The sequence below is a fragment of the Lynx canadensis genome, chromosome C2 (genome assembly GCF_007474595.2).
Source record: "Lynx canadensis isolate LIC74 chromosome C2, mLynCan4.pri.v2, whole genome shotgun sequence".
Taxonomy (NCBI): Eukaryota; Metazoa; Chordata; class Mammalia; order Carnivora; family Felidae; genus Lynx; species Lynx canadensis.
The window spans coordinates 29,453,698-29,470,084 of NC_044311.2; the positions used below are offsets into that span (position 1 = coordinate 29,453,698).

Sequence of the window (16,387 nt, forward strand, 5' to 3'; positions counted from 1 at the left end):
TCATCCCCTCAAAGACCAGTGTGAAACTCTGAATACAAACCACCTACTGCCTGAGTTGAGAGGAGGGCAGATCATATGGGGGACTATGAGAGCCTGGGCCAGCAGATTCACCCCAGACCCACCCACCTAGGCTTTGAAACTTGCCCTCCAAAAGACCTGATTTCCACCCATCTCCATTTCTTACCCAGGATGTGCTGGTCATGTTTCACACCTGCTCTCTGGAGGGGGTAGACATAAGCATGTGTATTTATGTGCTAGTCAGATTTCACAGTACCATTAAAAGGTAACAGAGAAGTTTCTGTTGATGTTTTCTTTATATAATTTTAGAGATAAGATTAATTTTTTTTAATTTAAATCCAACTTAGTTAACATATAGTATAATAATGATTTCAGGAATAGAATTTAGTGATTCATCACCTACATATAACCCCCAGTGCTCATCCCAGCAATTGCCCTCCTTAATGCCCATCACCCATATAGCCTATCTCCCCCACCCAACACCCTGCCAACAACCCTCAGTTTGTTCTCTGTATTCAAGAGTCTCTTAAAGTTTGCCTCCCTCTCTGTTTTTATCTTATTTTTCCTTCTCTTCCCCTATGTTCACTTGTTTTGTTTCTTAAATCTCATATATGAGTGAAATCATATTTATCTTTCTCTGACTGACTTATTTCCCTTAGCATAATACACTCTAGTTCCATCCACATTGTTGCAAATGGCAGGATTTCATTCTTTTTGATCACTGAGTAATATTATATTTTGTATATATATATATATATATATATATATATATATATATATATATATGTAAATATACACACACACACACACAAGCACACACTCACCCCACATCTTTATCATTCATCAGTCGATGGACATTTGGGCTCTTTCCATACTTTGGCTATTATCAATAATGTTGCCATAAACATTGGGGTGCATGTGCCCCTTAGAATCATCATTTTTGTATCCTTTGGATAAATACCTAGTAGTGCAATTGCTGGATTGTAGAATAGTTCTATTTTAAACTTTTTGAGGAAGCTCCATACTGTTTTCCAGAGTGGCTGCACCAGTTTGCATTCCCAGCAGCAGTGTAAAAGGGTTCCTCTTTCTCCACATCCTTGCCAACATCTGCTGCTGCCTGAGTTGTTAATTTTAGCCGTTCTGACAGATGTGAGTGATAAGAGATAACATAAATTTTAAGATAAAATACTCACTTTGCTTTTCCATTTGCACCTATACCTTCAGTGTGACTTGCTGAAATCTTGCAAAATCTGCCAATTGTTTTTACAATTCTGTCATCAACAATGTCACAAAATCAGATTACAAAATATGCTTGATTATTAATATCCGATTAAGCAAAAAGTCACTCATGTCAAAGATAAATGAGGATAGCTCTCATGAATTTTCGGTTGATATTTCCATTGACCTTAATGAGTCCTTTCATCAATGATATGAGTAACTTCTTTGCAAATCAGATAATAGTTTGTAAATATTGGGAAAATACTCCCTCTAATGTTTTTGCTATTCCTTTTTTTTAATGTTTATGTATTTTTGAGAGAGACAAAGACAGAGTGTGAGTGGGGGAGGGGCATAGAGAGAGGGAGACACAGAATGTGAAGCAGGCTCCAGGCTCTGAGCTGTTAGCACAGAACCCGATGAGGGGCTCCAACCCCCAAATGTGAGATCATGACCTGAGCTGAAGTCAGATGCTTAACCGACTGAGCCACCCAGGCGCCCCTGTTTTTGCTATTCTTTTTTTTTTTTTTTAATGTTTATTTATTTTTGAGACAGAGAGAGACAGAGCATGAGCAGGGAAGGGGCAGAGAGAGAGGGAGACACAGAATGTGAAGCAGGCTCCAGGCTCTGAGCTGTCAGCACAGAGCCCAACGCGGGGCTCGAACTCATGAACTGTGAGATCGTGACCTGAGCCGAAGTCCGACGCTTAACCGACTGAGCCACCCAGGCGCCCCTGTTTTTGCTATTCTTAATGCAACGGCTACAGACATGACCCAACTTAAAGTTTAATCTGCATTATTAACATTTCCTTAAGTCTAGATAGTCAGCAAAACAATAATTCAATCCCTGATTTGTGGTGTTTACCCATTTCCATGAGGTAAATACTCTCATGGCTGATTTCAAACTCCTAACTTGATGTAAATGAGCACAGAGTTTGAAAGACATGCTCAGAGGTCCATTAAATGTTATTCCCACCACACAGGTTCCATCAATATAAAGACCATGGATGGCACAGATAATGATAAAATGTAAATAAATTAGCAAGTGATGTGTTTGGAGTATTTGTTACCATTTTAATAAAACTTAATTAAGTGTAAGTTGATGCAATTTAATTTTTAATGATGGCGGTGTTTACCAACCAGCTTACAAACATCCTGAGAATTTAACACTCAGCTCCTGTGAGGGGTCAGGGGCCGACTCCAGCTCCCGGCTGCCCCTGGCCGCTCTGTGCCCCTGCACCGCCAGACTCCATTTGTCTGCCAGAGCACCACCCTCCCACTGCCCACCCAGCCACACGGCCTACATGGTCAAGTCCCAACCGGAAAGAGACAGAGAAAAATAGGGCAACCCATCGCAGGAGGGCTTGGCAGACCACAAAGATGTTTTAGAGTGGTCCACCTTCACTTTGGGTGAAGGCAACTCTGCTTTCAGGAGTCTTGATGGGTTGGTGGAAACGGCAGCACTCAGTACTGGTTAAGAGCACAGGTCTGGCATCTGTCTCTACACTGGAGCCCAGCTCTGCCCTCCTAGGACATACGATTTTGAGTAAATAGCCCAGTCTCTCAGTGCCTCAGTTCCTCATGTAAAATTGGAATACCAATGACACTTGTTTCATAGGGTCGTGAAGATTAAGTGAAATAATGGACTTAACCCTGTTAATGAAGCGCTCGGCACAGTTAAGTGCTTAACGCCTATGAGTTATCATTAGTAGTATCCAACCCACAATATCTTTTACAAACTCATTTATTGGCTAATAGTACTCTTTACATATATAGAGAATATATGCTGTCACTATTTGCATGCTTTTAAGGTTCTAAAAGTTTCCACATGCATAACCTGATGGAAGCCTCAGAGTGACCCCTAGAGATAGTCATATGATTATCATTCTCCACTCACTGTCTTCTGCATTCTGTGGGCAGGGATGGGGCTCAGAGAGGCTGAATGACAGTCCAGGGACACACAGCCATGCACTGACCAGTCAGAGCTGGGCCCACAGCTTCCATTCTCCTTCAGCCAATCCCAGAATCTTTTTTTTAATGTTTATTTATTTATTTTGAGAGAGAGAACATGAGCAGGGGAAGGGCAGCGAGAGAGAGGGAGAGAGAGAATTCCAAGCAAGCTCCATGCCATCAGCACAGAGCCAAACGCAGGGCTCAAACCCACAATCCATGACATCATGACCTGTGCTGAAATCTGGAGGCAACAGAGCCACTCAGGCTCCCAATCCCAGAACTTTCTTTTTTTTTTTTTTTTTAATTTTTTTTTTAACCTTTATTTATTTTTGAGACAGAGAGAGACAGAGCATGAACGGGGGAGGGTCAGAGAGAGGGAGATAGAATCTGAAGCAGGCTCCAGGCTCTGAGCTGTCAGCACAGAGCCCGACATGGGGCTTGAACCCACAGACCGCGAGATAGCGACCTGAGGTGAAGTCAGACGCTTAACCGACTGAGCCACCCAGGCGCCCCTCCCAGACCTCTCTTTAATGGGTGTTTTTGTTGAGGTCTTTATAGCCCTCACACAGAAAGAACACTCCTGAGATATGAGCCCTCTGACCTGGGTGTTCTTAGTTAGTCAGTTAGATTGGGCTATTTTTGCATAACCCTATAAATAAGTATTCAGATGTAGTAAAAATGGCCAACCCAGCCAGCCAGTAACCTAGGAGAGAAAACAGGTGTTTTCTCCCATATCACTGGCTCAGAGATAACCCTTCGACTACTCTCAGATGAATGAAGGTGACCTCTAGTTTTCCCTGTTCTCCAGCACAAAGAAAAGGGGAGTGATGACCTACTCCACTGAAAGTATGGGGAAGAACCAGACTGTGTCCATCTCGCTCAGGGAGAAATTTCGAAACACAGACCTTCCCCCTGTGTTCACAATTGTGGCCAGACTCCTTTTTATGAGGAAACAGGGGCTGTCAGAGAAGTTGGAGTGCTCCTCGTCTGAAGCAGATGTGGGGATAGTTGGCACTGCCTTACAGTACCGGACAGAGTTAGAAGTTCTCTAAAGGGCAATTTGGCAACGTTACTCAAAATGATAAATGCATGCCCTTTGACTCAGCAGTTCCACTGCAAGGATTTACCCCCTCCGAGATACGCCCATGTGGAAAACGAGGGTTATAAAGCCATTCTTCACACCATTGTTTATAACAGGCAAAGACTGGCAACAAAGTGCTCATTGGTGCAAGGGCTTCTAAATAATTAAGGTGCTTCCAAACAAGGCAATACTATGGAGCCGTTTAAAAGAATGTAATTGAGGGGTGCCTGGTGGCTCAGGCAGTTAAGCATCTGACCTCTGCCTAGGTCATGATCTCAAAGTTCATGAGTTCCAGCCCCGCATGACAGCCCCTGCTGACAGCTCAGAGCCTGAAGCCTGCTTCAGATTCTGTGCCTCCGTCTCTCTCTGCCCCTTCCCCACTCACACTCTCTCTCTCTCTCTCAAAAATAAACACCCCCCCAAAAAATTTTTTAATAAAAGAATGTAATTGACCTATATATACTGGTAGAAAATATTTTCTAAGATATATTAAGTACCAAAGCAAGAGGATGGGGGATGACCATACCTATTTACTTATAAATATATGGAATATTTCTGGAAAGAGGTATAGGAAACTGGAAACAAGAGAACTAGATAATTAGGGCATAGGGACAAAAGGAGACTTTCTCCTATAAATCCTTCAGAAAAATCTTTTGAATTTTATTCTATTTGCATGCACTATATGTTCAAACTAAGTAAATGCTTGGATACGAATCGGTGGGGGCATCTGTAGAAAAAGGGGGATATTTCAATCTGCCAGCTGTTTGCCCTAAGTGACATGCAGCAGAGTGGTCACTGGGAAGGGCGAGAGGGAAAGCGAGGTTCGGGCTCTCCTCGCACCCCTGCTCACGTGGACACCTGACCCTCCACAGCAACAGGCGGAAATGGCCCGCATGGCGCAGACCCAGGAAGAGAAGCTGGCCGCCGCCCTCAGGCTGGAGCTGCACAACACTTCTTGCCAGGTCCAGAGTCTCCAGGCTGAAACGGAATCCTTGCGGGCCCTGGTGAGTGGGCCGGGATGAGCCTGGCGTTTCTTATGTCAGTTTTAACGCTCAACTGTTGAACCCTAGTTGTGTGGGTCAGAGTTTGCAAGAGATTGCCATTTCACAGCATGAGTTTTGAGTCCTGAAAGGGTCGTCTGATACAGAATCACAACAAGAATAGTAGACGCTGTTAGTGCCCCACAAGGCCGCTGCTGTGAGTGATGGCCGCTGATACCCCCAGACGTCCCTCTTCAGGGGCCCCACTTCTCCAGGGAATTGTCCTCAAACAGTAGACACCTGGCCTAGAAGGTTAGGCCCGCCACCCCACACCCCCTCAGCCAATGACGGCTGACATGAGGTTTAAAAGTCCAGCCCACTTGCTTCCAAGCGGAGTAGGTTTTACAGTGTAATTCATACTCCAAGCTCTCTGTGGGATCAGGCTGTCCCAGTCTCCTGCTGAGACTACCTCCTGGCTTAGCACCTTCCTCCACTCTATACTGCTTTCCTTGCCCCCCCTTTTCTTGAGAACAACCCCTTAATTATTTACTGGTACCAGGATCCCTACCTCAGGCTTTGCTTCTGGGGAACCAAACCTAAGACACCTAGTAAGCGCCTCAGACTCACTGGGGTTTGTGGAAAGATCTCTTGCATTATTTATTATTATTATTATTATTATTATTATTATTATTATTATTATTATTAGATTTGAACCACAAGCCTGTTGTCCACACTGGAGTGCATGAAAAGCGATGGTTCATGCAATCCTTGTGCAGCTGTGGTAGTCTGGACTCCACTGAGGCCCAGGGAGCCCATCTCTCCCATCAGTTTCAAGCCTTGTGGAAGTTCCAATATTATTGTTAGTGCCCCTCTCTTCTACCATTCCCCATACACTCCCATCTCAGTCTTGCCACCCAAATCAGTTCCGACACCAAACCAGCAGCCCCACCTCCCAAGAAGTTAGCACAAGGATTTATTCTAGTTGATTCCCTCAGAAACAACTTTTTCACTGCCTGTGGCCAAGCTGATCCCATCACCCCCAGCTCCCCTCCTTTATGTCTTCAGTTCACTTGGGTCCATGTCCTCTGGCCAACAAGGTCACATGGTGCCCAGTCAGCTCAGGAAGATGCTCAGTCTTGCCATGCCACAGCATGACACAACACACATCTCACCGCTCCTCTGCTCTCCCACACATCCTGTGATGGGATCTGGGTCAGTGCAAGGGGATGTGAGAAAAGGATTTGAGGTGAGAAAAATCAGGAAACTACAGCTGAGAGCAATGTGACTTTAGCCAAAAAATTGGAAGACATTGCATTATTTACTCAGAGCTATGTGAATTCTATTGTAATCAGTTTTACTCACCTGCCATAACCCTTGATACTAATGTTAGGGGTGCTGCCCTTTGCCCAACTTGCTTTAAGCACAGTTAAGGGGCTGCCGTTTGTTCCCCAGGTGTTCTTGTGGCTGTCAAAATCGCCACTCTTCCAGTCATAGAAAGTGCCAGGCAAAATGTGGGGGACATACACTCAACCCCACACCATCAAAAAATCCTGGATGAATCGCACCTGAGTAGAGGTGGCTCATCACTCAGCACACATTCCAAACGTGTATTGGCCGCCTCGTGTGTGCTAAGCCCTCCCTTGAGGCAGGTCCCAGGGATGCAAACAGGAAGTGGATGGTTCCTGTTGTCTAAAAACTCATAACAGACGGGTAAGAGAAAACCTGTGTGCAAATGACTGAACACAGCAGAGGGTACTGGTTCCCCAGAGCAGGTCCTCCCAGCAGCCTCCATTCTCAGCAAGTCCCAGCCTGCTCTTAACAATGTCCCTCTGCAGATGCTGTCACCACCATGCTGCAGGTAAGATTCAGGTCCCCCAAAACGAGGGCTCTGTCTTCCTTTTCCAAACTCGAAATACCTCTAAAGCTTTATCCATCCTCTCCTCCCTTCAGTAAACTTTACCTGTCCACTGTTGCCCCATCTGGGACATTCCTCTATCTACTGTCCCCTCTCTTCTACATGTTCGGTGGAATTGCCTGGGGGTAAAGCAGAAAGGCTTCCTTTGCCAGACCTTCCAGCACCACCCAGGTTGGGTTTCATTCAGAGACCAGCCCAGATTCCATAGGAAGGGAGATACCCAGGACTCACCCTTTGCTCTCCTACCCTTGAGCCCTTGGACATGTTCTTCCCATGACATGTTCTTCCCATGACTCCCCAGCCTTGCCCACTCTACCTGTCCTCACACACCCTTGGCACAGGTGAAGTGGAAGACCTGCCAGTGCTTCCCAGTGAAGAGCCTAGATCCTGACTCCCACAGCTGGGGTGGTCTCTCCACCTGCCGCCCACTCACATTCAGAGCCCTGTGGTTCGTGTGGTATATCAGCTGATCCTCTGATGTCACATTAACTTCTTCAGGGCAGAGACCATGTCTAGTTAGCTTTATGTCCCCAAAGCACTTGGTGAGTGTTCAAACTGATACCAATAGCAATGAGAGCATACTCACAAGCATTCTGCCCTTAGACCTTCATAGAAACACTGAGAAGTGTGGTGGGCTATGACTGACATCCCATTTTGCAGAAGAGCAAACTGTGGTTCAGGGGTTTGCCCATTAACACGAGTAACAAGTGGAGGACCCAAGCCCTTCTGGCTCTGTTTCTCTACTAGACCACGGTAGGCCTATAGGACTGGGGGTTGGTACCAGACTCTGGAATCTGGAATCCTGACTCTATTCACTAGCTGCGTGACCTCTCTAAGGTTCTGTTTTCTCACTTGCAGAGTGAGGATCTATTTGGGTTATTATAGCTCCCTTCCGTGTCAGTGGCCGAAGACAACAGTAAATCATTTGTTCATTCACTCTGCAATTTAGGTGGAGTCCAGCAGGGACAGCTCTTCTCCGTTCCACGTGGCATCTGCTGGGGCTGGCCCATCCAGGAATGGCTTCAAATCACATGTCTGGTGCCCCAGATGTGCCTCTTTTTCTCCCTCCATGTGACCTCTCCATGTGGCTGGCTTTGACTTCCTCAAATCATAGCAGTCGTATAGTTGGACATCTGACATGGAAGCGGCTTCCCTCAGAGCGTGAGCACAGAAGCTCCCAGGCCTCTTAACACCTGGACTTGAAAGTCCCTAAATATCACTTATACGGAATCCTGTTGGTCTAAGCAGGCACAGACCATCCCAGATCCCACAAGAAGAGAAATAAACACCACCTCTTGATGAGGCAGTGGCAAGGTCACATAGTGAAAGGACATGTGGGATGGAGATAATGATTATAACTGCCTTTGGAAATGTGATCTACCACTGGACCTAACAGAATTTACTTTATAAAGTCATTGGGATGATTAATTAAACAATGCAGGTCAAGCCCTTAGCGCAGTGCCTGACACAGAGTGAGCAGTCGATATATGTATCTATTATTGATCATCATTGTAAAATTATTATAACCACTGGCAAAGTAATCCCAAGTTGGCATCATCTGATCACCTCACTTAAACCCCATGGTCCTAACTATTGGAACAAATGGGAAGAAAATTCACACCCCCGCAACCAGAAGTCTTAAGAGTAATGACATGCTGGTGGTGCTCAGGACCCAGGACAGGCTGCCTCTGTCCCCTGTTGCCTCGAGTAGATCAGAGTTCTGGTCACTGGGCCTTGTGGGCAAGGTTGGGAGCACAGACTAAGCCAGAATAAGTAGCACACCTTCCTGCAGCTTTCAAATACAGCTCTGCTCATTCAGCCATCCCCGTTATCCTCAGTCTGAGCACCCTGCACACACAAGGCCACCATGGCTCATATAAGTCTCAGACAGCCACGCTGGAGACACTTTCAGTTCCCTTTGCCAACAAGGCCCTATTTATATTGGCAGCCAGACACCAATGATGGTGCTCAAAGCCTACTGAGCTCTGTGTTCAGTCAACTCAAACCAGGAATGGGATTCAAGGCCAGAAATCACATAAGGTCACTATTTTACTTTCTGGAGGGCTTAGCAGTTCAAGGAAGTCCCTTCAAATCTCCAGAGACTGGGGAATAAGTTTGCTTCTGTGACCTCATTTTGCTTGCTGGTGTTGTGTGGCTGAGGGGGGCCAGAGTTAGGAGATGTGCATCAGTGGCCTGATTGCCATCACCCAAGCCCAAGTGTCTCTGGGAGGACCAGGCCAGGATTTCAGGGACTTAGGTGGGGAAGCTGGACTGTGACTCTAAGGGTGGGATGGAAGAGACAGAAGACCTCTGATAGGGGTTCCTATGAACCCACCTTGGGCAATGGGTCCTAAGCCATCAGAGAAAACCCCAGGCCACATGGAGAAGTCACCCATGAACATGGAGCAGAAACTGTAGACAGATGATCCAAACATGATTCCATAAAAGGTTTTTCCAAATAACAGGTGTTACAGGTCCAACATCAACAATAAACACTACAAGCAATTTCCTGATAAACAAAGGGAGAAAACCCAGTGTGGAACAAGTGATTCTCAATGTGCAGGTGGCCATTTCTGCATCCTCATTGCCATGGAGCGGTTCTCAGATCTCACCAAAATAATAACCCTAGACCAGATACTGATCTAGATTTATTTTCTATTAGTCACATTTTTGCCACCTGTAAATGTACCTAGGATGGGAATCTGGTTTAATATCCTCATATCCAATGGAATTAAGATAGCTTAAATAAGATAATAGTGGCCCCTGCTTAACAGGAGCCTTGATTCAAGATGGCATCATGACCAACAATCCTCCATTTCAACCACAGTCATCAAAAAGTTATGAAAAATCTCCTCCTAGGGAAGAGAAACAACAGAAAGTTGCTTCATTGAGATTTTATTCAATCCAATTTGAAAAGATATTTATCTGTTCTTATGTGTTGTATAAAAAGTCAGATGCTAAATTATAGGTACACCATAATTACAACTATTAAAAAATGTTAAAGACAGACGCATGCAGTTTTTTAAAGGTGTTTATTGGTCAGCCCTATGGTCTGCAACACTTGGTATATGGGAGACAGGGCAATAAGTGTAACCATAGTGCTGTCATCCTGGGCAACACACCCAGATGAGCACCTACTCTGTGCCAGCCTCTGTCTTATCACTGGGGTTACAGAAATTTCGTTTCTGCTCACTCTCCAGTAGGGGAGACATGCCCCTAAGAAGCTTAGCCCACTATTACAAGTTCAAGGGCATGCATGTACTTGGGCAGCTGTGGAAACCCAGAGGAGGTGGCCCTAACCCAGCCCTGGGGGGGGGGGGGGGGGGGGTGGGGTAAGAGACTATCAAGGAAGTCTTCCTGGGGGAGGTGACCCCTGAGCTTGGACTTGGGGATGAGTAAGAATGATCCAGATGAGATGGAAGAAGAGATACAAACCCAGATTTGGACTTCAGGCAGAGCACTATGTATGGCTGCTCTGTGGGGAATGCAAAAGCAGGAGGCTAGAGACCAAGAGACCAGCTGCAGGCTACTGAGATTACCCCAGGGGAGCAGTGATAAGCATCCATCCTGGGCACCTGTGGCTGGTGGGGAGTGAGCACGAATGTGAAAATTTTTCAGAATATACAAGAGGTAGAATTCACTGATGATGAACTGGGGAGGGAGGGAAGATTAGGGACATGCCTTCCTTTCCCTGGTTTCTGGTCCATGTGAGTTCACCAGCTGAAGCACATAATAGGAGAGGCAAGCATGTTCAGAAGGAAGCCGGTGGCTCCATTGTGGACACCTTGATTTGAGATGCCCATGGATTGTATATATTTACAGTAAGAAGTTCAGGGGCAGGTTTATGCTCGGGGGAGAGGTCTGTGCTGGAAATATCAATACAGGAGTCACCGGGAGAGAGACAACTAAAATCATGAGTGTGGCAGAGACCAACCAACACAGACAGGAGAAGCACAGCTCAGAGAGAAACAGACTCAGGAGAGGGTGGTGGGGTGCCCAGAGAGAGGGGACAGCAAGGGGAAGAGAACTTAGCCAAGGTGTGATAGTAACACACTAAAGAAAAAAATGCTGAGTGTGTAAAGGCCAGAGACGCTCATGTTAACTCTGGCAATGTGGGCAAGAATGCTGGAGGAAAAGGCTTTTTAGCTTAAAAATGGATGGGGTTTCAGCAGTGGAGGAGGAAAAGGCCCCCCACGGAGGGAGAAATCAGGGGCAGAAAGGCCCAGAGGCTGTTCAGAGAGCAAGATTTCTTTGAAAACCACCTGCAAACTGCCTCCCCCTTGTGTGCCTGTGTGTCAATTTCTCACTCTCGTTTTTTTTTTTTTCCCCTCATTATTCTCCTGACTCATTCTGTCTCATCACTATACCTCATCTTTCTCCCTCTCCTTCCCCTCTTCTCTTTCTTCCTCCCTCCACCCCCCATCAGAAGGCTCAGTGAATCAGACCAAACAAGAGTCTGGCCTCCCCAGGAAGAGTCATCATTTCCCCCGGGGAGCCAGCGAAGCCATTGTCCTGGGAGAAATGGACAGCCCGGGCCCATGCCAGCCCCTCCCACAGCTCCACCCACCTCCCTCTCCAAGGGCCCTGCCTGCGGCCTCGGGTTCGGACCCGCGTTCTCTCTTTGGCAGAAACGAGGCCTGGAGAACACCCTGCACGACGCCAAGCACTGGCACGACATCGAGCTGCAGAACCTGGGCGCCGTGGTGAGCAGGCTGGAGGCGGAGCTCAGGGAGACGCGCTCAGAGGCGGAGCAGCAGCAGCAGGCTCGAGAGCATCTGCTGGCGCACAAAGCCCAGCTGCAGAGGGACGTGGCGTCCTACCACGCCCTGCTGGACAGGGAGGAGAGCTGGTAAGCCCCCGTCTTCCCGATTCCCGTGAGTGACAAGAAGACCCGCCCATGGGTTTGAAATGAAAAGTTTTTCGAACGCTAGAGAAGTAACTAGGGGAAGGGGCGCCTGGGTGGTGCAGTCAGTTAAGCGTCCAAGTTCAGCTCAGGGCATGATTTCGCAGTCTGAGAGTTCGAGCCCCTGGTGGGGCTCTGTGCTGACAGCTCAGAGTCTGGGGCCTGCTTTGGATTCTGTGTCTCCCTGTCTCTCTGCCCTTCCCCCCTCCACCACCCCCCCACCATGCTCTGTGTCTCTCTCAAAAATAAAGAAACGTTTAAAAAAGGTAGTAAAAAAGAAATCATCCTCAAACTCCCAACACAAACATACACACACACACACTCCCACAGCCTAGGTCCCTGAAGGGTTTTTTCTGTTCATATATTCACATAATGCAGGCACACACGGACACACACACATGCACACAGACATACCTCTATGTGTTCATACATACTGAGTACACACATGATGTCTGTTAGGAATACTTTCAGCTGAATGTAATAGACCCTCATTAGTGGGTCCACAAATCAATGCTCCTGAAACTTTAATGTACACTTAAAACGCCAAAACCTGGGCATCTTTTATTTTTATTGAAGTATAATTAACATAGTGTTATGTTAGTTTCAGGTGTACAAAATAAGGATTCAACAATCTGTACCTCACTCAGTGCTCATCAAGATAAGTGCACTCCTTAATCCCCATCGCCTATTTCATCCATCCCCCACCCACCTCCCCTCTGACAACCACCAGTTTGTTCTCTGTATGTAAGAGTCTGTGTTTTCACTCATATGTAGAATTTAAGAACAAAAGCAAATGAACAAAGATAAAAAGAGTAAAACAAAAAAAAAAAAAAAACAAAAACAGATTCTTAAAGATAGAGAACAACCTGGGGACTTTTTTTTTTTTTAATGCAGACACTGCTTCACCAGTTCTGGGGTAAGGCAAGAGAGTCTTCACTTCTAACAAAACCCCCAGGTGGTGCCCATAACTGCTGGCCCAAAAAAACCACAGTTTGAACAGCAAAGGCATAAACCACATTTATCTAAGAGTTCCAGAAATAAGGTGGTGTAGGTTACTCAATGATTTCATTAAGGTCCCAAGCTCTTTCATCTTTCTGATATACCATCCCTGATATATTGGCTTTCTGTCTTCATTTTGTCACCCATGGTTGCCAAATAAATGCCTGCCACAGCTCCAGACATTCATGGCAAGAAGGGGAGGGAAGAGGGAAACAACAAAAAAATCTTTTCCGTTTGTGGCTCTTTTCTTTTATCAGTGAAAGAAAAGCATTTTGAGAAGCCCTGCAGTGGATTTTCCTTATATCACACTGATCATAACCTGCTCATGTGACCATTCCTACCTGCAAGGGATGCTGGGAAAGCAATGATTTAGCTTTTCCAGCCTCCATACTGGAGAGAGACAAGGGATAAAATAGCATATATGCATCTGTGTATGTATGTGTATGCTCACACACATATGTGTATATATAGTCTTTTTTAAATGTTTATTTATTTTGAGAGAGAGCGAGAGAGAGAAAGAGTGAGTAGCGGAGGGAGAGACGGGAAGAGAGAATCCCAAGCAGGCTCCACGCTGTCAGTGCCGAGTCCCATGCAGGGCTCAATTTCACGTACCTTGAGATCATGACCTGAGCCAAAATCAAAAGTCAGACGCTTGACTGAGCCACCCAGGCTCCCCTGCAGTCATTTTTTTAACGGATAAGAATTCTAGGAGCATATACATAAGTCTTGAGGCTCAGTTTCCTTGCCAGCTCTTTAAGGAAATCCAAGCCTTTATTTTATCATAATTCTGTATTTCCCTCCAACGCCCCTTCCAAGACATACATTGAATAATGAATAGAATATCAGCTCTGAGAGACAACTTAGTGATTCTACAGTCCAACCCCTCAATTTCAGGGAGAATACTAAAGCCCAGAGCAGAACATGATGTGTCCTTGATCACACGGGAAGGTGGAGGCAGAGCTGGGACTAGAGCCCAGGTCTCCTGGCTTTTCCAATGTGCTGTGCCACATTTTTCTTCTGAAGGCAAGAGATCTGAATAGAAGCAACCTAATCTTCCCTCCTTTCAAATGGAAAATATGTCACCCAGCTCCTTTCCAACTGCCTTTTTATTGGATTGGTTTCTATTGATTGTAAAAGCTAGATGCTCCTAAGAAAGCTAATTTTTTCAAATGCCCATGAACATCTGAATAAATACATAAAATTGTTTTAAACATATACAGAAAGTAATGAGTTAGGCTGAATGTACTTCAGGAATATAAGAACTCCATTTAGTGAGTGCCTGCTGTGTGCCAAGATAGTCTTAGGCTCTTTATCTTCATTTCTCCCCAAAACTGCCAGGATGACATCATTCTCCCCATTTTATAGACAGGAAACAAAGCCTCAGAGAGCTTAAGTCATTTGCCCAAAGTCACATATCTAATAACCATGGGACAGGGGGTTGAAACCCAAACTGCCTTGCTCCAAAAGCCAAATTTTTTCCTGTCCTATACTCCTCCCATGATATCTTTACTAATTTTCATCATCTATGACTTCTTTCACATGTATGTATTTTGTGTTTGTTTCAGCTAATGAAGAAACTTCCTCTTTTCATAAAGGAAATGCTTCCTCCCTCACCAAGTGACCAGTGAAATTCCTACAGGAGTTCCTCCACACCCTCATAGACTCCCACCACCGCCCTACCCTCCTGAGCTGGATTCCCTGCTGGATTCCCTGGTTGATTCGGCTTAATCTGAAAAGCATCCTGGAAGTGGAGAGGGTCCTTCTGCCTTAATTTAAATAGTCTGTAGCTTGATCAACCTCCCTTGTGCCTCTCCAAATAAAGGCTTTGTGTGTGGCTTCCAGTCTGCCCACCTTGCTCGGCCCACTGTCAGGTGGAATGGATATCACATTACCTGGCCGGCTTTTGCTCATGGAGCCATTCTTAAAGGCTTCTGCAAGGGTCCTTGAGCTTGACGCCATCTGCCTCGTCATCCAAGGGCCAGGCGCTCTTGGGTTTATGGACATAAACGCGCCGCTTAGGCAAGGCTTGTGCTCATGGCATGCCGGGTTGACCCAATTTGGGGCAAAAATACCACTCTTGCTAGAGAGAGGATTGGCGCGGTACTTTATCGAATATATCATGATCACAGACATCACAGAGCATTCAGATCTCTTGAATGAACTCTGCGCGGGCACTCACGTGCAGACACACACGTGCAGACACACATATTCCACTGTGATTGGCAGATTATCTCTCAATCAGTTGAAAGGGTACTTCAATTTAAGTCTTGTGGGGGAGGGCATTAATTAGGTTGTGGCTGCCTATCCCACTTGCAGCCTCGGAATTTTCTTCCGGGATCCTTCCCCCAGCCTTCTCAGGACCCAGCCCACCCAAATATGGTTCATGAATCGCCCCCTACCTAGGCAAGACTCCCAGCCTTCTGATTAAAACTGAAACCACCACCTGTGTCCTACCACGGGCTCTTAGTGTCTCCAAAACCACACACACAAAGCCCAGTCTTAATTTCTTAATTCTTCCCCCAAGCTTCTGTCAGTCCAGAATTACAGACCCGCCACCCAGAATTACAGACCAAAATATCCAAGCGGAGTCTGTTCTCACAAGTGGCTAATCCAGCCGGGGCGGGGGAAGTGTCCAATATGGGCATATTCAAAGACACCCTCCCCCCCCAGCCCTGGGATTCCAAATAGCCAAAGCCGACATAAACAAAAGAAACCTTCTTTACCCTTAAGAAAGCTTAGAAGAAAAGCAAGGCAAGAAGCCGAGTCTCCTGGCTGAAAATGCGCCAGCTGGTTTCCCTTTTTGGCTTCTAGGATCAAAGGAATCGTATTCATAACTCGTGTGTACAGGACAGGTGTTTACAGTTTGCATGACACCTTTACATAATTCTGTTTGTTGTCTGAGGCACGGAAATAGCCAAGGCACCACCTACTGCTACGTTTCAACAAAGCAGCCATCCCCCCACCCCCGCCACAGCCGCACACCCCAGGAGTGCCCACAATTGAAGCACTGGGAGCAAGGGCCTCCCTAGAAGGCAGAGCGTGTGCCCTGGCCTAGCTATGGTGGCTATGCACTGTACACGGAGGTCTTTTCTTTTCTTTCTTCCTTGTTAACAATTAATTTTCTGCCCCCCAGCCAAGACCTAAATCCCTAACCTACACACAGCTGGAGGGCCCCGAAAGGTCAGCCATCAAAAGGAGGTAATTCTGTGTCTGAATGGCCACGCGTTTTCCAGAACCCGGGAGCAGTTTCAGCTATTGGACGCAGGGGAGGTTGGATTTGCACACCATCCTGAGTTTCCACCAGTGTGCTGTGTGGGGCTGCAC

At 46.3% G+C, this 16,387-nt stretch overlaps 1 protein-coding gene across 1 annotated transcript in view; it reads left to right on the forward strand.

The window, feature by feature from the left end:
• Window positions 1-14,904, forward strand: part of BFSP2 (beaded filament structural protein 2) — a 69,388-nt gene extending 54,484 nt beyond the window's left edge. Inside the window, 3 exon segments of the mRNA XM_030329488.1 lie at window positions 5,139-5,270; window positions 11,790-12,010; window positions 14,629-14,904. Coding sequence (XP_030185348.1) covers window positions 5,139-5,270; window positions 11,790-12,010; window positions 14,629-14,632 — 357 coding nt within the window. The 3' untranslated portion in view covers window positions 14,633-14,904.
• The last annotated feature ends 1,483 nt before the right edge of the window (window positions 14,905-16,387 follow it).